General features: G+C 41.0%; 1 protein-coding gene across 3 annotated transcripts in view; it reads left to right on the top strand.

The window, feature by feature from the left end:
- mnta (MAX network transcriptional repressor a) overlaps window positions 1-21,038 on the top strand; it is a 127,606-nt gene extending 106,568 nt beyond the window's left edge. For all 3 annotated transcript variants that reach the window (XM_043718301.1, XM_043718300.1, XM_043718302.1), the window contains exons 5-6: window positions 11,729-11,921; window positions 15,544-21,038. In XM_043718301.1, coding sequence (XP_043574236.1) covers window positions 11,729-11,921; window positions 15,544-16,262 — 912 coding nt within the window. In that variant the 3' untranslated portion in view covers window positions 16,263-21,038. The remainder of the gene's footprint in view (window positions 1-11,728; window positions 11,922-15,543) is intronic.
- Window positions 21,039-26,057: the final 5,019 nt, after the last annotated feature.

Genomic DNA, 26,057 nt, shown 5'->3' with positions numbered 1-26,057 from the left:
CCCCAGGATGTTGTTTCTCAGTAACCATCGGAGATATATCCATCTTCAGCTGCTCCATCAATTATCCAAAGGTCAGAAGTTAGGATTTTGCTGATTTCCGCACAATATTCACTACCGTTAGCATTCCTAAGACACTGAAGCAGTCAGTGTTCAGATGACAAAAAATCTGCACACGTTCAGGCTTGAGCTGATCTGTGTCAAGTGATGTTGCACCCCACAAGTGCCAGGCAATGACCATCTTTAACAACAGAACATTTAATAACCATTTTCCCTGAACACTAATTGGCATTACCATCACTGAATTCCCTGTCAACATTGACCAGAAACTGAGCTGGATTAGCTATAAAAATACCAAAGCAAGTGATGGATTGGGAATTTTGCACGAGTAACTCACTCCCCGAAGGCTGTCTGCCATCTACAAGGCACATGTCAGGAGTGTGATGGAATACTCTCAACTTAACTTGGTTGAGTGCAGCTCCAACAGTGCTCCAGAAACACACCACCATCCGGGACAAAGTAGCCCACTTGGTTCCCTTTCCATCAATTTCAGGATTCACTGTTTTCACCAGTGATGAACGGTTGCAGCAGTGTGTACCATGTGCAAGATGCACTCCACAACTCACCAAGATCCTTCAGCAGCACCTCCCAAACCACTGCTTTCACTATTACACAACATAGAAGGACAAGGACAGTGGATGAGTGGGGATTCCACCACTTGCAAGTTCCCCTCCAAGCCCCACATCATCCTGACTTAGAACCACATTGCTGTTCACTTACTGTCACTGGGCCAAATTGACAAGATAACTGTGGAAATGATATTACCTCTTGTCTAAGTGCTCAGAACAAGGGGCCACTATTTTGAATTTAGGGTTGATCCTAATTAGGGTAGAGATGAGAAGAAATTCTTTTGAGGATTGAGCAATTTTAGAGCACTCAGAAGGTGAAGTGGAGTCACTGAATGGGTTTAAAGCAGAGTTAAATAGATTTTTCTTACACAACGGAATGAAAGACTATCAGCTAGCTAGGCTGTGCCTACTTATTAAAAAAAAGTCCTAACATATAAAGGGCCCTTCAGTTTTCAGTAATTATTCAGATGTCTAGGGGGATCACTGTTGCTCTGAAGCTGGCAAATCCAGAATTTTGGTTGACATCTCAGTTTGGGAATCTCTGCAGTAAAGTGTTGAAACAGAATTGTGGGAGAAAAAGCATCACCATTTTCTCAATGCCGCATGATGTTTCTGGTACGTTTCTCACTGAGGTATCCTGAGGAATCTTAAGAAATCTTTTAATTCTTTGAGAACCATCCTGGAAGTGGGAATCCATGGCAGCAAGCATTAATAAGACCATAAACTGTATGGTTTCAGGATAGCCAAAAAGGGCAAAATTTTCCCTCAAAAGAAATTGACAAAAAAAATCAATAGACCGAAAGGGAAGGCAATGGTGCACTTTTTTGAAAAAAAATTACAGTTGGCAAACCCATGCAGCTTGCATATTCTGCATATGTTTTGTTTTCTGATTTAAGTATGTGCCAGAGTAATGGAAGATGTTTAAATAATGTGCTCGTAGTGGTTGCAAGAATGTGGAGTCATTGTGTGTTGGCAGTGGACCAAGTGGCTTCCTGGAAGAGGAGGTTGAACTGCTGACATGTCTGTTGTGTACTATAGCAGGCTGAGGGAGGGAGGGGACAGACTCCAATGATTACTGTATTTGTCAAACTGAAAGTACAAGGGATTCCTGCTGTCACGTGAACCAGGGTGAAGCGCTCAAGCTTCTTAAAAAGGAAATGCAGACTTGAGAAAAGCCTGCTGTTTTTATGTGATCTCTCTGATTGCAAATTTCTTCCGTTGCCTTCCACATCTGTGGCATCACCCCATCCCTGCCAGTCCCATTCTGTACGGCAGAGAGTGAATTTACTGATACTTTCTTCTGTCAATGTCAGCAGTCATTTGTGCTTTCTTAGTTAAGTAGCTGTTATGTGAGTGTTGGTCAGTGGGCGATAGCCATCTGCCCTTGTTCTTCTGATCACCTGATGTCGAAATGTAGATTTACAACTGCTGATGAGTGCCCCTTCTCTCTATCTTGGAAACCAAGTACAGAATTCCAGCCCCTAGCAGCCAAGACCACTGATCTGTGTGACTCAACAATATGACCACAAAATGCCATTTACTATTTTTGTGCTTTAAATTGATAAACCAAGTAAGACCCAAATAGAATTGTCATCGGATTCAATTCCTGAGTTGGATGAAGTAAGCCAGATACAAGCATCTGATTTTTAACATCTGCAATATTGTACCTCTTCCCCATTCCCTCTTTCCAATCCCCCTCAAAGAAAGATAAGAATAAGAAGTTTGTACGCTGTTAAGCATGTTTTAATGATTTCCCCAAATGACACTGTAGATATGACACAGAACAGAGTGGATGTGACCATGGCTCGACCCCACATCTGTATTAAGGTAATTTCATCTGTTATGTCACAGAAAGTCTGTCAGCCTTTCCCGCTTCAGGTTGCTCTCTGCCAGCATTTCATTTGAATCTGTGTTGAGGACAGGATGTACCAGTCCTTGCACTAATGGCCATGTTAACAAATGGCACGTTGAGTGTGCTGCATGTCCAGTAGGGTCAAATATTTGAGACTTGTTGATGCTGGTGGAATGTTACCCTTGTGGGATAACAAGTAAACACAAAAAGTCAAGACAGCTCAGATGTGTGGTGGGCTTCCAGGTAAACTGACCTCTGCCTGTCCAAAACTTGACATTGGCTCCGTGCACCAACCCTCCGTGCGATGTGTTGCCTCACAATCTGTGCCGTTTCAGGGAGACTCCCTTTGTGCCCTTCCAAACGGCACATAGGGGTTTCCTGTAGGGAACCTGCTGCCATGCCCTCTTCTCTTCCTCAACTTTGTCTTCCACTTGGATATGCCATGATGTAATGTTTTGCCCTCCAGTGGCACAGATCCCCAGTGGAGGTCCCTGTATAAAGGGGTCCTTCCTTTTCTCATTGGGGATCTGGAGTGGAGAGTGCTGTATACAGCAGTCCCATGCAACAGAAGGTCAAGTAAGTACACTGGGTGCCAGGTCACATGTAGCTCCTGTGGTCTGTATGCTGATTGTTTTCATTTGCAGCCCCTCTTCAGTTTTTTTTTGCAGTTTGGCTGCACTACAGCCCTGTGCTCCTGTGGGGACCCATGTAAGGATGGACAGCGAGTCAAAGGGCCATTAACAGCCCAGGCAGTGATTCTCAGAGGTTTCATTATACCTGACTGTCTGCCCCTCTTTCGTACTTAGTCCATTTTTGTTCACCTTTTTCATGTGTTTCGGTTAATCATTTGTTTGTAATTTTGTTATGGTGCCCCATCAGGGGCTGTTTAACAAATTAGAAAGAAATTGTATTTAGACAGTACCTTTCATGCCTTTAAGATACTCCAGAATACTTTGTCGGTCATGTGTTACTTCAGAATTATGATTACTATCTTGTTGATTAACAAGATTGCACAGCAGGCATAATTTGATTTTGGTGATATTTTTGTGCAGTGATGATCTTTGGCCAAGATATGTGGCATCTATTCTAATAATGCTTTGTGACCTTTTAGAACATAGAACAGTACAGCACAGGAAAGGGCCCTGTGGCCTAGTGTGTTGTGTCGAGCATGATGGCAAATTAAACTAATCCTTTCTGCTTGCCCTTCGTCCACATCCCTCCATTCCTTGCATAATCTTGTGCTTTTCTCAATAGTAATTCACTTTTGGAAGGGAGCAGTGTGCAGTTCACATGCCATTGAAGGACATTTCCTACTGGTAGGAGTGTCCCAGGTGCGTTCAGGGCAGAGTTCAGAGTGTGGCAAGTCAAAGGGCCAGGTGCTGGTTGTGTTGTGACTTCCTTAGAAATACTTCTTACCGTGGGAGGTGGCCCATTTTCGAAAGACAGTGAGTGCAATTTGTGGTCACTCTGCCTCCATCACTACCCCTGGCAGCACATTCCAGACTCCTCCCACTCTCTGTGTAAAAATAAACTTGTTCCTCACATCTCCTTTAAACTTTCCCTCTTACCTTAAATGTGTGCCTCCTAGTATTAAACATTTCAACCCTGGGGAAAAAGATTATGACTGTCAACCCTATCTATGCCTCTCATAATTTTATAGATGTATATCGAGTCTCCCCTCAGCGTCCGCCACTTCAGAGAAAACAGCCCTAGTTTTTCTAGCCTCTCCTTAAAGCTCATATCCTCTAATCCAGCCAGCATCCTGGTAAACCTCTTCTGCACCCTGTACAAAGCCTCCACAGCCTTCCTGTAATGTTGCAACCAGAATTGAATGTAATAGTTTAAGTGTAGCCTAACCAAAGTCTTATAAGCTGCAACATAACATCCTGGCTCTTGTTTTCAGTGCCTCGACCAATGAAGGTGAGCATGCCTTATGCCTTCTTTACCATCCTATCTACTGTGTGGCAATTTCCAGGGAGCTATGGACTTGAACCCCAAGAATCCTTGATGCATCCGTGCTGTTCAGGGTCCTGCCATTGACTGTATACTTTTCCTTAACATTTGATCTCCCAAAGTGCAGTATTGGAGGCAGTAAACAATATCTCAGCTCAATCTGTTGTGTGAACTGTTATACCTCTGGCAATGCTATGCTTTGTTCAGTACGCCATTCCAATGTCAACCTAAAATAGGTGGTGCAGTTTTGGAGGAAAGCTTGAATCCATGACCCTCTCATGCTGGGCAAGATTGCTGCCACTTAACCAAGCAAGGTTGACCAATGTTTGTGTTTTGAAAATTGCGTCTAATGTTCAAACATCCATTAAGAATTTTGAAAGCAATCAGAGATATTTTAGGCTTCAGGAGACCCAGTTTTAAATATAGTAAAGACCCAGTTTTAAATATAGTAAAGCAACTACAATGTTGGAGAAAAGGCTGAAATAATGGTAGTACTGGTTTTCAAAAGAGTTGGAGGGGGACAATCAATGTTTTGCATAAGGAATATAGGACAAACCATAAAATTCACAAAGTTCATGCCAGGCTAAAGTCCTTCAGGACAGTAGATATGTGATAAAATGTCCCTAAAATAGCAATGTTTTAGCTTTAACACTTTTAAAAGGAGAAACTGAGATGCAGGATTCCTAAACCCATATAACTCGACTGATTCCTTTTCAGGGAAAACCAGGCAAGGGAATTAGTTTACTTTAAGTTAGGGTAAAATTTGAATTGTGACGTTCATAGCTAAATGATTGGACATGGACTCCTAGATGGTCAGGCCTTGAATGTTTGGAAGATTTTTCTTTATACCCTTGGTGCTTGGATGATCTGTTTAAGAACTTGGGGCTGGGCAAATTCTTTCAGCATTCTTCTGAACTTATTCCACTTACACTGATCACTGATTAGTGAGGGAACGAAGGGAGCTTGTGTATTTTGGAAGTTCTTTTTAATATGGTTCTAACAGACTTTGACCTGTTGTTAGTTATATCTGAGGATGGATACGGGATGTACAAATAGTTAGGTTCACACAGCCAAATGCACTTTAACAAAAATGTTTGAAATGATGGACAGGCATTTTTCATCTCCTGGGCATATAGAAAGTAGAAACATTCCTTGTTGAAGTTGTCAATGTGAATGATGAAAATCACTGAATAGAAAATGGTGACATGATTGCGGAACTGTTTTGCAAGTCATAACAAAGTGTTTCTAGATGGTGACAAGAATATGAGATGGAAGGTGCAACCATAGGCAAGCTCATGTTAGCCCGACCCCACTTTCCCTAGGATTAGTTCACAGCCTTGAAGCTCCCGTGCAGTATCTCAGTTTTGAGATGTACTCTGGTTGAAGTTGATGCGGAAGTCAGTAGCTACAGTAACTGCTGCTACTAAACTCTTTAAACGCTTGTTGATACCCAGTCAGGATTGTGGCATCATTGCAGCCAGTTTATTTGTAAATGATATGAAGCCGATCCTTTGGAGAATTTTTGAGCCAGGTTTGTATCCTGAAATCTTTTTGAAGGAAAGTTGACTTTGAGGACCTCGATAGTAACATATCCAGTAAAGTTGAGAATCCTGGAACAATGCAGCAACTTGTAATTCTGTGGTACCTTTAACATAGCAAAACGCCCGAAAGCACTTCACAGCTGCAATACTGAGCCACGTGAGGAAATATTAGGGCAGAGGGCTAAAAGCCTGGTCAGAGAGAAAGGAGGAAAACTGATTTGGCCAGTTGAAGATGCAAGGGCAGATGTCCTTGCTGCTACATGTCTGGGAGTGTAGTGCTGTAGTTTGAGATGTGACTGAGAATGATAATTAGCTTTTTGAAGATTGTGATTATACTAAGACAGCAGGAGTAAACGTGCAATGTGAAGTCATCAAACAGCCCATCTGTTAGAGCGACAGATGGAGATTCCTTCGATTCTAATTCTGTTATCCAGCTCTGATTTTTTTTTAAACTAGCAGGCATATGTGTAGTGTTTGTAATTTTGTAAACTAGTTTGGTGGCATTTGTAACACTTAATAACCTGGAGCCAAACTGTTTTGTAAAACCTTTAACTGAATATGATGGATATTTGGGATCACGTCCAATATTTAGAAAGGTAGATAGATGTACATTCTTACAGACTGATATATGTGACTTCTTGAATTTCCTAAATTTCAGGATTGATTTGATCTATATGTCAGTCCTTAACAATATTGAGCACTTTCACAAATCACTATTTACTAACTTGGTGCTCTCAATAACCTGCAATAATTTGGTTTCAGTTGTTCATTGTCATCTTTATTGTGTCTTTTATTCAATATGCAGCTTTAAGTCTGTTTGGTTTTGACAGATCTTTAAATTGTCTTCTGCATCACATAAACTTTAGAAAGTTAAGCTATAGCATGACTTGATCCAGTGGCTCACTAAATTACAGCCAAGGAAAGCTGAAGGGTCTAGGCTCTATTTTTGGGCATCAGAAATGGTGATAATCTCCTGATCTTGGCTTATGGAGGGGGAAAATTGCTCATGATGTGTGTTACTGTTACGGTTACGACCTAGTGGTTCCTGATGTTTGGATGTTGAATGATTAAACAGTTATGTTTATCTGTGATGATCTCCCCTGACCAGTTGAATAATCTGCTGACGTGCTCTGTCTATGTTTCGTTATAAAGAAGACCCACTTGGGCATTGTGCAAAGAATACAGTGATTTTTCTATGCAATTTTTCAGTGAGACCATAAACCAATGCACTTTCTCTTTGCTCAGATCAACTTTAAAGATCTCATGGAATAATTCAACGGAGAATAGAACCTTCCTGCAGTTCTAGCCAACATTCCTCATTCAACAAAAGCTCCCAAGTGCAAATTATCTGGTTATTAATTGTTTGTTGGTGGGATTTTGCTGTTGTGTTTCTCCAATTGCACTTCAGAAAGTAACTCACTCATTGTAAATTGCTTTGTGATCTTGCTACATGAACACAAGTTTTTTTTTAAATATGTAAGTTCATCCAGTGGGTAATGGGGATTTTGTAGTAAGCCTCCTGACCTGGGATACAGAGGAAGAAATGAGCTAGGATTCCCACTCCTGTCCTCTATCTCACGACTCCTGCTGCAAGTTTGTTTGCATGGTATTGTGGAGATGAAATAAAGCTTAGTTGTGTTAATTCTAATCTATCCACAATCTACTTATATTTACTGTCTGGACTAAATGTTGTCTCTCAGCCGCTGAGATACTGACGACTAATTGCAAAACACCATGATGTGAGTTATTACATACAACACCAGTTAAAGAAGACACATAATTCTATAAAGGGAAATGGTAAATTTCCACTGGCCTATCTGTTCTTGACATGCTGCAGTTCATCTGCTGTAAGTACACCCATATTGCTTTTAGGTGGAAAGTTCCAGAATTTGACAGTGATAGTAAAAGAATGCAATATAACTCCAAGTCAGAATGATGTGTGGCTTGGAGCGGAACCTGAAGTGATGATGTTTGCAAGCATCTGCTTTTAGATTAGATTACATTACAGTGTGGAAACAGGCCCTTCGGCCCAACAAGTCCACACCAACCATACCCCTACATTTACCCCTTACCTAACACTACGGGCAATTTAGCATGGCCAATTCACCTGACTTGCACATCTTTGGACTGTGGGAGGAAACCGGAGCATCCGGAGGAAACCCACGCAGACACTGGGAGAACGTGCAAACTCCACACAGTCAGTCGCCTGAGGTGGGAATTGAACCCGGGTCTCCGGCGCTGTGAGGCAGCAGTGCTAACCACTGTGCCACCGTGCCGCCCTTCTAGGTAGCGGAGCTTATGGAAAGTACTGTTGGGGGGCTTGAGCAAACTGCTGCAGTGCATCTTGTGGATGTTACAAACTACAACAACTACTCTGCACCAGTGGTGAGGGAAATTGATGTATATGGCAGTGTATCGGATGCTGATTCAGATGGGCGCTTTGTCCTAGATGGTGTCAAATATTTTTGAATAGCTGGAATTGCACTTGTCAGGGCAAGTGGAGAGTATTTCATTGCATTTCTGACTTATGCTTTGTAAATGGTAGACAGGCTTTGGGAAGTCAAGAGGTGAGTTCCTCACTGTCATACATCTGCACTTGTCCTCCCTGTGGTAAAGCTGTTGGATTTGTAAGATGCTTTGGTGGGTTACTGCAATGCATCTTGCAGATGGTTCACATTGTTTCCATTATGCATTGATATTGAAGAGAGAGATTGTTGATAGATGGACTGCCAATCAATGGGACGCTTTAAGCTGGATGGTGTCGAGTTTCTTGAGTGTCTTTGGAGATGTACTCATCTTGGCAAATGAACAGTATGTTCCATCACATTCCTGACTTGTGCTTTGGAGACATGGAACAGGGGTTGGGAGGGGTTACTTGGTGCTGATTTCCCAGCCCTGTTCTTGTGGAACTGCTATTTACATCGTGTTTACATTGACACGGTTCAGTTTCTAGTTAGTGGTAAATGTGACGGGGAGGTGACTAGATTCTTTATTGTTGGAGATGGTCATCGCCTGGCAATTGTGTGGTGTGAACATGTTTACTTGTGAATTATTAGTTGAAGTCTAACTCATCCAAAGCAAATTACTGCCTCGCTTTGCTCATATTTTGGGTTCTAGTCTACTTTCTCAACTTGTTGGAAATATTGCATTGATATATTTCTTATACTCAGAACTGTTTTTCCAATAGGACAATATTGTTTAAAAAAAATTGTTCAAGGGTTGCAAGTATCGTGGACTAGACCAGTATTTATTGCCCAGAGGGCAGTTAAGAGTCAGCCACATTGCTATGAGTCTGCAGTCACTTGTAGACCATACCAGGTAAGGACGGATATTCCCTAAAGGGTAGTAATGATCCAGATGAGTGTTTATAACAATTAACAATAATCACATGGTGCTTTTTTAAGCTAGCTCCTTATTGATGGTCCCCTGAACATTATGCTGGGGTTCTGGATTGGTAGTCCAGTGACATTCCCACGATAAAATCATAAATTTTAACTTTTTAAAGAAAGATATAATGATATTAATTTACTGTTTCTCAGTTACTTATGTTTACATTTGTACAGTTTAATTGCAGTGCCACAAGTTGCAACTAGAATGTTTATTTTCTTGCCTGCTTCCATGCCTGCCCTCTCTTTCCTGAAGATATGAAAAGATTGCTGTGGTTCAATTGGTAGAGCTCTCACTTTTAAAAGAGAAAGATTTGGGTTTACTCCAGAGACCTGACCTGAGTCTCCAGGACTGTACTGAGGGATTGCGACATTGTTGGAAGAGATTGTCTTTTTAGCTACGTTGTGAAATTCTACACTATCTGTCCCCTCTGGTAGGTGAATACCATGTCATTTTTTACAGAACAGCAGGGTCCTTGCTCCATTGTCCTGACCAATATATATCCCTCAACAATACAGCTAAAACAGATTATCACTTTGTTTGTGGGAGCTTACTGTGCACAAGTTGGCTGCCTTGTTTCCTACATTGTTTCCAACAGTGACTACATTTTAAAATTACTTACTGCACTTTGAGGCACTCTGAGATAGTGAAATGCATGAGATAAACGTAATTCTTTTGTTCTTTTCTCCTTCCTTTCCATTTGTGCTCCCTTTCAATATAATTTCCTTCTGACTGCCAACTGAACTATTCCCTCCCTCTAGTGCTCATTACACAAAAATCCGAGCAATGATAACCAAAACCCCACAGGAGGCGTAAGCTATATCTGGCCGTCTGATTAGCAGGGTTGGATGAGCAGTGGAGGCTGCTGGCGAAGGACTGTGTTTGATATTTTTTAAGAGAGGATCTGTCAGGAAGAGAACAATGTAAATGAAACAAATTTCAGAGCTTGAAGAACAGGCAATGAACTGGTGAATATATGTTGAGAAGCAGAGTGTGATTTCAAGAAGATGAAGAGATCACAGATCCTTTATGGTCATGTCACCTATCATCATGCAGATAATCCAGAAGTTGGCATTCAGTAAAAGTATGAAAATATAATTTGAGCATTGAATGTAATTAAAATTTCTACTTTTTGAACCCATGTGTGGGTTATATTTGAGGCTTGCAGTTTGGTTGAAATATTCAGCTTCTAACGTCTTCCTATAATCGACCTGTTGGTCTTTGGCACTAAAATGGTGAGTGTTGCAATTTGTAAAATTCTGGTTTGATTTGAAGTTGGTAGAGTAAGACCGTCAAATGTAATCAATTTGGTCTCATAGTTGCAATGAGGTGTGACCTTTCATACTAGTCTGCATTCTATCCTTCTGCATTATCTATAAGATTCTATATATTTTATTTCCCTTAATTATCAGCTTACTGGCATTCTGCACCAATTGACCCATAGTAATGATTAGATTAGATTACTTACAGTTTGGACACAGGCCCTTCGGCCCAACGAGTTCACACCGACCCGCCGAAGCGCAACCCACCCAGACCCATTCCCCTACATTTACCCCTTCACCTAACATTACGGGCAATTTAGCATGGCCTATTCACCTAACCCTGCACATTTTTGGACTGTGGGAGGAAACCGGAGCAACCGGAGAAAACCCACGCAGACACGGGAAGAATGTACAAACTCCACACAGTCAGTCGTCTGAGGCGGGAATTGAACCCAGGCCTCTAGCGCTGCGAGGCAGCAGTGCTAACCACATAATAATATGTTGAAGAGTGTGGTGCTGGAAAAGCACAGTCAGTCAGTAAGCTTTTCCAGCACCACACTCTTCAACTCTGATCTCCAGCATCTGCAGTCCTCACTTTCTTCACAGTAATAATATATCTTGTACTATCATTCTTTGGGCATCTGGTAAAATCCACACCAGAAGAATGCCATTATTTTCAGAGGCTTGCTCCTCTCTCCCCCACCTCCAAGGAAAGGCTTGAAAATCATTGTAATTCAAAAAAGGAGGGGGTCTTTTTTCAAAAAATGCATGGAATGAATTTGAATTTAAATAAATGCATAAAATTGAATAAGAGCAATGGAGTGAAGGCTTCCTGTACTTAGTGCAAGGAGGATGACAACAACCTAAAGGATCAAAGCCTTGTTTCGTACTTTCGCAGTCTTTGCTGCCACAAGCTCTGTCTTTCAGTTGAGACCTTAAGGAGAGAATTTTTACCTACTCATGGAAACATTAAACACCGTAGAGTTGCTATTTTGGAAGGATGAGGCCAATTTGGTTGAAGACCCTACTTTATCTGAAGCACTCATGATTTGTTGCATATTCCTTCTTTGATAACCATATCTTATGACCTTTTTCATTTTTTTATAGACTTTAAAAAGGAAAGAGAAGGAATATGAGCACGAAATGGAGCGCCTTGCAAGAGAGAAAATTGCCACCCAGCAACGTTTAGCAGATTTGAAGAATGAACTGAGCCAATGGATGGACATTCTTGAAGTGGATCGCATTCTTCGCCAAACCGTACAACCAGAGGATGACCAAGCTTCTACCTCAACCGCATCCGGTAAGAGAAGGAACCTTGAAAATAATATCGGGAGTAGGTTATTCGATATGATCATGGCCAATTATCCTACTCATTACCCTGATCCCACTTACACCCCCATACCCTTTGATCCCTACAGCCTTCAGAACTGTATCTAACAATACAGCACTGGGGGCAGCTATTTGGTCTATCGAGTCTGTGCTGAATTTGCAAAACTGTTAAAAGAAATTTTACTTCCTGTCCAGATAACTTGACTGAGTAATGTGATTGTGGTCATTTAGTTACCACATTAATTATTGAGGAACCTAAAAACATACACTAAAATTTCACATGTTTGGAATTTGGGGAGGACATTTTCCACATGGTGTACTAGACAGCAGTGCAACTAAATTTCTTTTGCTAGCTTCATTGAATAGATGCTGCCATCAATGCTGCAACATGTTTCACTCTGGTGTGATAGGAAGTAGTTTGCATCTACTGGGCTGGATGTAATTTTTAAACAGAATGTTGGTTTAGATGGAACTGCAGCTTTGGAAGGTGAAGTTTTCCAAATGTACTTCCCATTTGTAGGAACCAAGTATTTACCTTATAGCAGTAGCCATGCTGGTGGTGGGAGTCAATTTTATAGTAGTTAGGAACTTCCTAACAACAGGAAATAGAAAACTTCTTCGTGTGCAATGTGGAAAGTGAAATAATCTTTATGTAGAACCTACAGTGTAGAGCAAGCCATTTATAGAAACACGGGAACTGAGAGCAGGAATTGGCCATTCAGCCCTGTGAGCTTGCTCTGCCATTTAATATAATCATGGCTCACTCCCATGTCAATGCTATATTCCCACTTTCATTCCACACCCCTTAATGCTTTAATATCTGAAAAAGTTATCAATCTCTCTCTTGAATATACCCAATGATCCAGCTTCCACAGCTCATCTGATCTGTGGAGGATTTAATACCTCATACCAATTTGCTCCCACCCTACTTTATTGACCCCGCTTGTTATATTTCCTAACCTTGAAATGGCCTTCCCTTTTCCTTGGTAAGGAATAACCCTGAATCCCATTTTTGCTGTTGTCCCGCAGTTGAACAGACCACAAAGAGACCAAGTGCAAAGTGTAGGAACAAGTTTGTTGACAGACACGGCTGAAGTGGAGATGAGTCACCGGCAGCTCTTGTAGATGGCTGGGGGACAGAGACCTGTTTTGTATCTTACATTTGTGACCTCTTGATGAGGATCCAAAGATTATTTGATTTGAAATAAAACCCCGGGGCAGACATTGACACAGTGGTGTTGGGAGGAGTGGGGGTGTGGGGGAGAGAGGAGAACAGAGGAGTAGAATGGAAGAGGTGGCAGGGAGTGATAAACTGCTGCGATTCAGTAAATATAGCACAGCTGGATTGCTCCCTTTTTAATGGCATGTTGTGCCTTTTGTGGAGATTGTCATGACAACCAGCTTGGATGAATTGGAAACAGTAGAAGATTTGTAAATGAGTTTTCTGAAAGGTTATTAATATGTTGTGGTGCAATTGTGCAACTCTTTCCTTGCAGGTTGAAAGATGAAAAGCATGGCTCAGATTTACTTATTCATTGCCTATTATGTTACATCAACTAATTGTGCTCTATCTGTCTGTTTTCACTGGAGTGTCTCACTATTATTCATTAGAAAATCTTGAGAGTTAATTATTATTCCTCAAGCTTGCTTTCATACTTACTGATTCAGTAATCGTATGGTGGATTTTTAAAATCCATTTCTCGTCTCCTTGAATGTTCCAACTTGGATTGATGGGACCCAGTTAGTAACCATAAGGTATATCATGTAGAATCATAGAATGGCTTCCTTCTTTGTTGTATTATTTGGCTCACTGTGCATATCCTGATTCTCTAGTAGAGTTTTGCAGTTAGTCCACTCTCCTGCTTACTTCAGTAGGGCTTCCTGTTCCACTGTTTATCCAAACCTTGTTCTAGATCACAACAATTCAATGTAAAAATGCCAATCACTTTAACTCCTGCTCCCTGCCTATTTTATAACTGGGAAACATAATTTTTTAAATTCAGTATATAAATCAATCATGATTTGAATAAATATCCCTTTAATCTCCTGAAGTGAGAGCAACAAGGAGCCCTAGTGAAACTGGAGTCAGTAGGAATCCGGGGGGAAATCTGTCTGCCGGTTGGAGCCATACTTGGGGAAAAGGAAGATGAATGTGCGTGTTGGAGGTCAATCATGTCAGCTCCAGGACATCCCTGCAGGAGTTTTTCAGGGTAGTGGCCAAGGCCCACCCTTCAGCTGCCTCATCAATGCCCTTCCCTCCATCATAAGGTCAAAAGTGGCAATGTGCAAGCATCTGCCAATAATGTTCAGCATCATTCGCACTTCCTTGGGTACTGAAGCAGTCCATGTTCAAATGCTACAAGACCTGAACAGTATCCACATGTGGGCTGACAAGTGGCAAGTACATCTCTATGACTCAATGGCTCTATAACATGCAGACCACCCAAGTGCCAGGCAATGCCATCCCCAACAGGAGAGAATCTAACTTCCTCCCCTTCACCTTTAATGGTATTACCATTGCTGAATCCCTCACTATCAACATCTTGGGTATTATCATTGACAATAAACTGAATAGGGCTCACCATATAAATATAATGGCTACTAGGTCAGAAAAATACTACAGTGAGTAACTCACCTCCTGACTCCCCTGTGCCTGTCCACCATCAACGAGACACAGGTCAGGAGTGTGATGGAATGCTTCCCCACTTGCCTGGATAAGTGCAGTTCCAATAATACTCAAGAAACTTGACAACATCCAAGATAAAATAAACTGCTTGATTGGCATCTCTTCACAAAGATTCACTCCCTCCAACACTGACACTTGGTAGAAGAAGTGTAAACAATACAGCAGATGCACTGCAGAAATTTTACAAAGTCTCCTGAAACAGCACCTTCCAAACCCACAACCACTACCGTCTGGAAAAACGAAGGCAGCAAAGAAATAGGAATACCACCCCTTGCAAGTTCTCCTCCGGTCACTCATGATCCTGACTTAGAATTCTAATGCCTTTTTTTCAGTGTCACTGGATCAATACCCAGTCAGCTACACCCATATATCATGAATGAATTAAAAATGCCTCTCTGGTCTAAGGAAAATAGTCCCTGCTTCTTTAGTTCCTCCGCATAACTGAAGTCTCACAATTTAGCCACTTTTGATCCTGGGGCAGAATTGAAAACTGGATTAGGATATTTCCCAGAGGTGGATCTCTGCTACCTTTTACACCCCCACTCAACTAGCAGTCAGATGTGTGATGAGTCACTCTACTCAGTTGACAACCTGTCTTTGCAAAACCTTAGTTAGAGAGATGTTCCTGAATGCAATCCAGAGATCCATTGCTTAATGGATGCATCTAGAGGATGTATTAGGATTGTTGAGGGTAATGGTGCACTGTGGTATGGCACAAGCTAGTGAGACTCATCTTGTGCTTCTAGACTCTCACCTGAAGACCCAGCCAAAGTCAAGTGCACTCCAGTAATGATCAAAACCTTTAGGTCAGGATGCTTGTAAATATGAGTAGTTATTAGAAGAAAGGAACTTTACTCTTGATGACAATAACCATTTACCACTCTTTTTCTTTGTCTATTCATTTCAGAGGGTGAAGACAATATCGATGATGATATTGACGATATGAGACCCATAAACTCACTATTACAAACGCCTCACTGCTCACATCAGGACTTGCTTAAAGCTGTATCCTCTCCTATTGCTCACCAGTCATCGTTCCTGCCTCCACATTTGGCTGTCCAGCAGAAGCTGCCTCAAACCCAGGCACAAGTGCAAATCCAGCCCCAGGCTTTAGCTCCATCACAGACTGTAGTGCCAGCTCAGACTCATATTGTGACGGCATCAACGCTACAACCAACTGTTATTGCCCATGCTGCACCTGCTTCCCATGCGTCTGTGATTCACACAGCTGTCAATCATGTTATCCAAGCTTCTCAAGCGAAACACATTGCTCACATTGCACCTGCGACCTCCAGCTCTGTCCAGCTGACCACTGCTGCTCAACCTATTGGCCACATCACTGTGCACCCAGCCACCTTAAGCCATATGGCTCACCTTGGTCAACAGCTTCCCACTATCTATCCACAGCCAATGACAGTGAACCAGCCAGTCGTGAGTCACCTCACTCACGCCATCACCCACCAGCAAGTAAACGGCACCGCGCCTGTTGGCCAGCAGGCCGTTGTGACAAAGCAAGCTATGGGTCCTCAAGTAGTGCACCAGCAGATAGTGGGCCAAACAGTCCTGAACCCTGTCACAATGGTGACCATGCCATCGTTTCCTGTGAGCACTTTGAAGCTGGCGTAAACTTGGCCAACGCTCAGCCCTGAGCGATTTTAAAAGACTCTTTCCCTTGGTTCTCCAATACATTCCCAGCAACAAATTACAGGCAAGGGAAAGAAAGGCGACTTCAGAAGACAAAGACTTTGGAAAAAAACTATACGTCATGCTCCCAAGTTGGCAGTGGGAAAGGAATGGACATTGCAGAACATTAACTAATCAGAGCGACATGGAATGACAACTGCCCTTAGTGACCTTTTGTGTGTGTGTGTGTGTGTGTGTGTATGTATGTATGTGTGTGTGTGTGTGTATGTATGTGTGTGTGTGTTTTGTAATTGGTGAATTTAAAAAGATGTTAGCAAGACTTTTATTTTGTTTCCTCCCCTCCCCTGCCCCTTCATGTTGTATTGTTCCAGGAAACAATTGCTGGACAGATGTCACCATGATCGGACAGAGGGGTCTAAAAAGCAAAAACATGAAATCTTGCAAACGAATGCCTTGGTGAAGTTGAGCTTCACTAGATGATGTTGATATACTGAGTTAAATTAACAAAGATAAGACATTTGTCAAGCCTTTGAATTTACCTGTGTGTATGTAAGTTGAAACACAGTGGTCTGCTGGACCAGGCCTGGATGTATTGCAGGAGGCCCAAGACAGAGCCAATGTGTCTGTCCCCAGCTTTTTGAATATTTGTTTTTAAAGTTGCTTAGTCAAGACCAGTAAGGGTTTAAAAAAAAAAACTAGTTGTTGTGGTGTTTAATTTAAATTCACCCTTTGGAAAGGTCATTAATTGGCTGCTGTAACAAAAGACTTACATACGTTCTCGCAATCTGTAAGAAGTCCTGGCTATGGTGAATAGTTGTTGTTAGGTGGTAGAAGGGGAAGGGAGGAGAGAAGTTAATGACGTGCTGCAGTCCTGTTTGTAGCTGTGTCCATTGGACTGAGTGGCTTTCTAAGTTTAAAGTGAATTTAAGTGTATGAATTGTCTAAGACTGACATCATTACTGTGTGTGCTATAAAGACAGTGTCTGTCATATGGGGACCATTTTTTTAAAAATAGATTTTTTTGCAATAAAATTTTCTGCTTTCTTTGATTTAGGCTCAGAATGGGTCTGATTGGAAAATATATAAATGGATCTGATTTATAAACCAAATTGGTTATGCTGAGGTGTTTCCCTCACCAGATGGCTTCTTTGGATGATTCTACCTTGAAGAAGTCCCTATGTTTTAAGTATCTTGGGGTGTATACTTTGTATGTATTGTTAAAGAAATGTTCTTCCAGGTTCCTGGAGAGGTTTATTATTAAGTTTACTCAAACAACAACAAAGTAGAACCCCTCCTCCCATTTCTTTTCTATAAAATACAGAGATGTCTCAGGTATCTTCAGTGTGGTTCCAATCATGAGCTTCTCATTTTTTTTGAATCATGTAACTACTTGAAAATGTTGTGCTTCACACTAACCTGGTCTAAAAATGCAAAGTAGAAGTGTCAAATCAGAACTTGTTTCCGCAAACATTCTCTGAGCAAATTGAATCATGGGCTCATTGTCTGTCTGGGTGCTGATTTCAGTGTAAACTCTTGTCATGGGATCATAATATTGCTAAGGAACATTCAAGTGGAAGGTTCAGAACCATGAACACGTGGACACCCTGCTCAGTTTCTTGAATGCCAACTCTACCCAGTTACTGCTGTTCAGTTTTTTTTCCATAAGTTGAGTGTTTTGCACAGATGCTTCCATTTTATTTGTAATTACAGAGTTTGCTGCAGTGAGCCACTGACCAGCTCAAAATGTTAAGTCAGTGTGGAGTTTCTAATTTATGGTGAAGGTTATTATTAAGTCATGTTGCTTCACAATTCCACTGTTTGCTTGTATGAAATAGCAATTTTTAAAATTAAATGTGTGTACTTTTTTAAAATTCCAGGGTACCTCTATTCCCATTATTACCACTGGTGAAAATAGGTTCTCAGAACTTTTTTTAATACCTTATACCCTGATTCATAGCTTACTGGTATATGGTGACATAGTGATGCAGCAACGGGTTCAAATGAAGTTACGTGCCAGGGAGAAAAGCAGTAGTTTATTTGTTTTCTCTGAACCTCAGTCTGTGGCAGTACATTACAATTGAAGCATTATCTTCCTATATCACCCTGTTAAAGTACTTTTTTCAGCTTGTTTATGTGTATAGAACTTTAGATAATGTGACATGCCCCTGACTGTTCTGCCCAACATCAGCAGTCAGTTCTTACATCTCCTTTCTATTTTTGTCTGTGTATTTCTCCTTTTCAGTTCTTCCCCAAACCTCAATACATGGTACCTGTGATTGACAATTCAACTGTGAAGGAATCACAGCCCAGTCTAATTCTTCCTTCAGCTTAGTGAATCCATATTTTTTTCAGAGTTTCAGGACTACAATTTTTATTTTTCTCCTTTCAGTCTCCCTAATCTGGGTTTAAACCTGGGGATTTTCTGTAGTGTGACAGCTCTGAATTATGTCAGGGAGTGCACTTAACCCACTAAACATGCTGTGGAGTTAGCTATAGGTATTCTTTTTTTAAATCAATGTTTAAGTGCTGCAGTTAAGGCACAGACACAAGTTTCTCCATCTTTTCAATGATGCAATTACAAACTATCACAATTTCTATGTTGTGATGAGTGAATGTCACTGAGTATTTGACTCTGAGTCATAGGCAGGGACTTGAGGCTGGGGTTGTATTGCAGGATTCACCTGCTATTATCAGTGTTTGATCATTTGCAATTGGGCTACTGTTTTCTAAATATTTGCATAACAAAATATGGAGATGTTCTGAACTGAAGAAACTATTGTCTTATTTGACCTGTAGCCCTCAAAATTTTACCTCTGGCTAACGATGAAGGAAACAGTCTGGTAAACTATACACAGTAATGGAATAATCATTTTTGACTGTTTAATACAAGGATTTATTAGATGTGAAGCTTGTAGGTGAATCTAAAGTGAGCTCTGTTTCAGTTTATTTATCCTTTTATCAAAATGGAATCTCTTGGTGTTTTCCACATTCACGTGTCCCATGCCTAAGCTTTCGATACTTGGGTAAGTTATGAAAGTTGTGTAACTATATTGTATGTCCATATTGTCATTTTTGGAAGGCATTTGTGTGGTGAGCTCTATATAAATCTGCCGGGCATTGAAGATTAACCCTTCAGGAGTTGACATTCATCACTATTTTCAGGGATATTAATAATAACAACCCACCTTCCTGTTTACTGTTCAAAAATATCTGAGCAGAAAAAATAGATTTCAGCCATAGCAGCATTGGGCAGGTGGAAAATAACCTCTCGCCATCCAGCTACTTCTTCTGTAGAGTCCATGTTTGTGTTTGAGCATAGGATCCTGTACAACTCTGATGTCTCTGTAGTTGATCAATTTGCTGACACTTGCTGGCTAGATTTTCACGCGAAGGAGGGTGGCTTGACAAAGGTACTGCGGGGCTCTCGATCCACCTGCAACATCTTTTGAGAGAGGAGATCATAACTGGAGGGGGAGGGGGGGTGAATTTAATTCTACCAAACGCACTGAGTGGGAAGCATTAAAAATTCTGCTGGCTGATGGTGCAACAAAGTTGTAATCAGCCAGTGAAGATTTCCACAGCTTGACATTTTAATTTAAGTGACAAATACTTTATTCACAAATGCAACTATGATCTCTGAATGCTTTATTACTTCAAAAAAAATAGGAACCTCCTTTCAACCTTTTGCTTGAGGGACAAATGGAAAATTTTGAATCTGAGATTTGTATTGTCCTGATATCATTAGTTTATTATTTCATTGGAGTTTAATTCTGTTGTAGAGGTTTAATTTGAAAGGAGAGATTAATCTTGTTAATCCATTAAACAAGTGTTGTGAGAAGATTGTTTAAAAGCAGCTATCCCCTGAAAGGTTTTGAGAACAGGGCTGCAGGTAAAAAATGTGTATTAAGTTTAAAATGAGCTTTGTTTCCGTTTATTTGTCATTTTATCAAAGTTTGACTTCTTGGTGCTTTCCTAACTATGTGCCCTGTGCCTAAACTCTCCCTATTTGGCTAAGTGGTTTACATCCCTTTTCGCAAAAGAGAATGCACTTAATATCTGGCAACCAAGAAACACTAGCTGCTTCTATTTTGCACTAAGAACCGTATTGGTGACACCAGCTCCTAATCTGTCGCTCTCGCACAGTGCCCGGCTGATACCCGAAAGTTAAACTTGCTGGAATTTACGAAGGATGTCAGCCAGGAGAACTTTATTTTTGAAATCACGCTGCAGCCAGCTATGATTAGGAGCTCCTGTAGCTAGGGCAGGTCTCACATTGTACAGAAGCAGCATCTACCTGTGGTGGGTTCCTCTGTAACTTGATTCACAGCCTATTGAGCATGGGTGATTGGGGCTTTGTGCACATCAGATACCAGGCTAACCAAAAAAGAAATGACTGGGTCTATATCTGAAATGAAAGAAAGCAGAACAATTTCCCCCCCATTAGAGAGACATTACTTTTTATTATTAATGTTTATAGTGAATTACTTCACTGTGCAACAGCTTTTGTTTAAAATATTGAGGGGAAAAAAGTTTTTAAAAAATCTTTTCTGTGAAGATTTTTGAAGTGTTTGAATGGACCAGGTGTGTGAAAAATAACAGTGGATTTTTGTATATAATGTATTTTTACTATCTAGCTGTAATATAATGGCTTTCATTCAAAACATTCAGTATCAATGTGTATAATATTCTCATACCCATCTATCAAGCAAGATGCACTTGCCTCAGATACTATAAAAATAAAGATACACCTGCACTGACCATCCATCTGCTTGTTTGCTTTAATCCTGTTGTGTATGGTTGTATCTTTGTACAAGATTGGGCATTTGTCATTTTCTTCCACTTTCCCTGTTTGTTCAATACTGTCATCATTGCTAGTGCACTAACATATTGGTTACGGTGAATTGGAGAGGAGGGTTGGTCTAGTCGCTAAGCATGGTTATGTTGTAAATAAACTCACTGAGGTTTGTGTGTTTTTAGAGCTCTACAAGATCTACCAGAGGAAAGCTTCACAAATGTGTTTGTAGCAGCACCAACTTGCATTTGTATAGCACCTTCAACACAGTGAAACATCCGAAATGCATCACAGAAGCTTTATTGAAAAATATTTGAAAACAGGCTACCTAAGGATGATATTAGCGGTATTCCATTTAATATTTAGTCACTGTGTACAGAGTGGTTCATTTTAGTGTGCAGTCCCCTTACATTTTTTGTTTTGCTCAACCAGGTACTTGTTTGTTCTAGATTAAGTCTTAGCTGGTACCTGTCAAGCTGTGGTGCAATTGTGTACCTGTACAGCTTAACAGCAACTTGGGACAAAGGGGCCAAGAAGAAAGTTCTATGGAGCATCATAGAAGAAGGAGAGGTAAAGATGTTTAGGGAGGAAATTCCCAGAGTTCCCTGCAAATTTGCTGGATACATGCAGACTTAATGATGTAGTGTACTTTGTGGATCCTGATAAACTTTGTATGTCAGGGGCATAAAAACCCAGAAATTGCTGGAGAAACTCAGCAACTCGGCCAGCATCTACGGGAAGAAAGTAGAGTTAACATTTTCAGTCTGGTGACTGTTTGTCAGAACAGGGATGTCTCTATGTCAGGGGTGCTGATTGGGATGTTGTCATGGGGTTCACACTGCCTGGTCATCCTATTCATTGACCCTGATCAATACAAAGCTTCTGCATTCACTTCAGGGGTATTCTGAATTATCCTTCAGGTGTGTACAGGTTTCTGTGCTACAATGCCTGCCTCACCATAAAAAGCACCTGTGGTGCCATGGTAGGGTCTCATCTTTGAGCCCAAAGGGTTCAAATCCCACCTGGTCCAAAGGTGTGCCATAATGTATCTGAGTAGGTTGCTTAAAAACGTATCTATCTGCTCCACTGTGTAAGGGGTTCTTGTAACACAATGGTAGAGTCCCTATCTTTGGATTAGGAGGCTGGGTTCAATTCCTACCTGTTCCTGCAGTATGTTGTCATATATCTAGAATTCCACAGAGTAACCAGAATATATGTCTGTTTATTTATGTATTGTTTACTCGACACAGCATTGGCAATTCCCTTTTTTTCACTCTTGATTTAAATCTTGACAGTTGGGTGAGAAGAGAGCTTTTTATCTTTTGTTGGCTTGTAAACCTAGGTATAAGAAGACAAACCATTTGCCGGCCACCTGTATAAATGCTATTTAATTGAAGCAAATTGTTGGGAGAAGAATCATCATACTGATCCTATCATAAAGTTTAAAGGTTTGTCTCCATCTGATAACTCAGCTCTGTTTCTCTAGAGCATCAGGCTAGATTGGGCCTTCCAGCTTTTAAGTGAGACTTGAGCTATGCTGAAAGGTCAAACTTGCCCATTGTGCTCCCATGCAGTTGGATGTCATCGCCACTCAAGTGTCTGCAGTTACATGTGAACAATCACTGCAGGAATGATGTCTCAGGAAGGATTCAGCCCCTTGACTAAATGGTTTTGGAGCAGGACGGAATTTAGAAACTATCAAAGGCAATTTTGTCGTAAACTGTTACCCTGGAAAGTTATTGTAGTCAGGAGAAAGTGAGAACTGCAGATGCTGGTGCAAGTTATTGTAATCAGTTGAGATGCAGTTCTGACATTCATTTCTGAGTTTATCATCTAAATGTTGCTTGTTCCACAACCGTTGTTGACCACACATTAATGCCGGGGGGACCATTTGCGATTGATTGCTATGGGCTAGCCATTACAAATGATGCTGGTCTGTTGAGTTTGTTTCTTCTGAATGTCTCCAACAATCATGACAAAATTCAAGAACGGGCTGGAAAAATTTGAAAAGGCCTTATATTTCTAGTTAAACAATATTAAATTGAATTCCTTCAGACTGCATTCTGTAATGAAGCTGGCACTTAAATTATGATTTCATTGGTCATGATTGCATTGAGATAATTCTAAAGCCATGAAAAGTTTTTCAAATACAAGAGTTTCTTTCACTTTCTGACAGCTCATGTTAAACTAAAGTGATGTAGGTTGAATGTTTAACTAAAATCAAACAGGGAGAAGGGTTTACTCACTAGGGCTCTTCTATACTTGTCCAGGATGTCGCCAGGTTTTTAATCAGTGTTATGGGTAGATCACTTTCCCTGAAACCATTACCTTTTTAATGAAAATATAAATCTCAGTGACATTGTTCATAATTTTATAAGAAGACTGCCATTCCCTAAGTCATATCTGTGTTGGAAGGTGTGGGTTCAATGTTCAGTCATGAGCACATAACCCACCCTCTAGCAATGAGCTAGTCAAGTCAAATCGCCATAATATTACCACATCATAGGGCTGCTCTGTCACTAGAGAGAGAGACAACTGGTTGTGATTTAACCTGAGGGCCACCACACCTCAGGCAAAGGGAGAGGTTGAGAAGGAGAGTCCTTCATGTGGGAATTGAACCCATGCTATCAGCATCAAACTGCTTTGGAAACCAACCATCCAGCCAACTGAGCTAAACTGACCCCCAGCAACAAGCTAAGAAGTTGTTACTTGCACTAAGAAGCTGTCAGCGGTGCTATATCTTGGGGGAGATATTCCTTGTTTAGCCATCTTGAGTGGATACAAAACGTTCCATGTAAGTCCACTGAAAGAGGAAGGGAGAGCCCATTGTCATGGTCCAACAATCATTCTTCAACCCACATGATTAAAGTAGATTATTGGCTCAATAATCTTGATGTTGTCTATAGGACCTTGTTGCATGCTACTTTGTCACATTCTCCTCTCTCACAAGTGACTGTACTTCAAAACATAATTGATTATGGCTATGCAAAGATCACAAAGTTGCTGATTGAAGTTTATTTCTTCTTCCTCCTCCCCTTCTCTCTTTCTTGCACTCTCTCTGCCGCTCCACCCGTCCTGCCACTGCAAATGACCACCAGTGTATTTGAACATGTGGTCATCAAGTTCCAGTTCTGCTTCTCTGCTTGCCAGGTCTTCACTAGCTGATGCAAGCCCTGCAGAGGCCAGTCAGAGCCATGACACCTCTGTAATTCTGATCTGTGATTATGTTAGGGGTTTGACCTTGGGGCCTTTATGCCACTGATGCCTCCGATCATGTCATCCATTACTTTATCTAGTGTTTTATTTTTATTTTGACTCTTTGTCTTTGTATCTGACTTTGGATAAGGATCAACAGACAATAAAAATATAGCACTACACAGCTCAGCTGGGCAATTGCAAGCCTGTGAACGTTCATGACTGGAATCACTAAACAGTGATCAGTAGTAGGATCCCTTATCTTATCATTCCCATTGGTGAATTGATAAAATTGCCAGCCTCAATCCCATGTATGTCAATTTGATTTCCTCAGTCTAAGACCAACAAATTTGTGTTTCCCAGTACAAATATTGTATCAGCACCAGCATTATAATGGAAACATTAAGGTGGGTCTGAAGAAACTTTGTCTTCAGGGGCCTAAGAGGCTCCTAATAATTTGCATATTTTCAAAATTCAATCTAACAAATAATAAATGTAAGTGCCAATAATTGTTTTCCACGGTTGCTATACAAAGAAATAACATTTTATGCTTGGTCAGTTGCAGAATCACAAGAATTGTTACAGTGCCAAGGAGACCATTTGGCCCATTATCCTAGTGTTGCTTCTCAAATGGCCATCCCATAACCTTGCACACTGTTTCTTTTCAAAAAGCTGCCTAATTCCCCTTGAAATGCTTCACTAAATGCTTCACCACACTCTCAGGCAATGCATTCTCAATTTTAACCACGTTTATTGCATAAAACCTGCGGCCTCTCACTCTTCATCCTTTCAGGAGTGGGAATAGTTTCTCCTCATCCACTGTTTTCCTTTTTCGCATTCTTGTGTAAAACTATCCCCTTGATTGGAAAAACCACACTAGAGCTGCTGGGAAAGATCTGAACATCAGGATTGATGTCGAGCAAGATTACTTTTGTGCTGTAACCATGTCACTATTAATATGAGGTGTATTTGCCCTTCCTTTGTCTATTTGTATAGGAGCCAGGTGTGTAGAACACAGCAGGCCCCTGCCATGCTAATTTGTTTAGTCTGTTTTATTTAGCATTATGAGAACAAAGGATTGGATCTTGACAACCTTGGAAGTTTTAATCAGCACAGCCCTGCAAGGTCCCCCACCTGCAGGAAATCCATTAGCATTTCCACACACACACAACAGTCTGAGAAGTACTCCCCTTTTCTGTCACAGCAAAGTAAAAGGTTTTGAACTGGAGCCACGAGGTATGTCCATACTGTCCAAACAGGAAGCTGTCCTTTTTGAGCTTGTGCAGTGCTGTTTAAAGCAAATTGGAGTGTAACTTGTACCAAATGGTTTTCGATAAGAACGTGCCATATTTCAGGCACTTTAATTCACAGTTCATTTCCTTTTTTTTGTCTTCCTTTAATCATTTCATGGACTCGCAGGTTATTTATTTAATATAAAGTGAGGATGGCAGATGCTGGAGAGTCAGGGTTATAAAGTGTGGTGCTGGAAAAAGCACAGCCAGTCAGGCTACCTCCGAGGAGCAGGAGTCAACGTTTTGGGCATAAGCCCTTCATCAGGACTATGAAGGAGTGGGGGGCTGAGAAATAAATAGGGGAGTCGGTTGGGGGGTGAGGAGGTAGATGGGGTGGTGATAGGTGGATGCAGGTGAAATTAAAGTTTGGAGATTATGGGTACTCACAAAATTGATATCTGCCTCTTTACCTCACTTGCTTTCTTTAAGGCATTCTTTAGAACCTGCCCCTTGACTATCCTGTTAGTCATCTGTGCTAATACTTCCTCATGGGGCTTG

This window comes from Chiloscyllium plagiosum, chromosome 28 (assembly GCF_004010195.1).
Source record: "Chiloscyllium plagiosum isolate BGI_BamShark_2017 chromosome 28, ASM401019v2, whole genome shotgun sequence".
Lineage (NCBI taxonomy): Eukaryota > Metazoa > Chordata > Chondrichthyes > Orectolobiformes > Hemiscylliidae > Chiloscyllium > Chiloscyllium plagiosum.
Note: the sequence above shows the minus strand (reverse complement) of the source record. Positions and strands in the feature narration are given on the sequence as shown.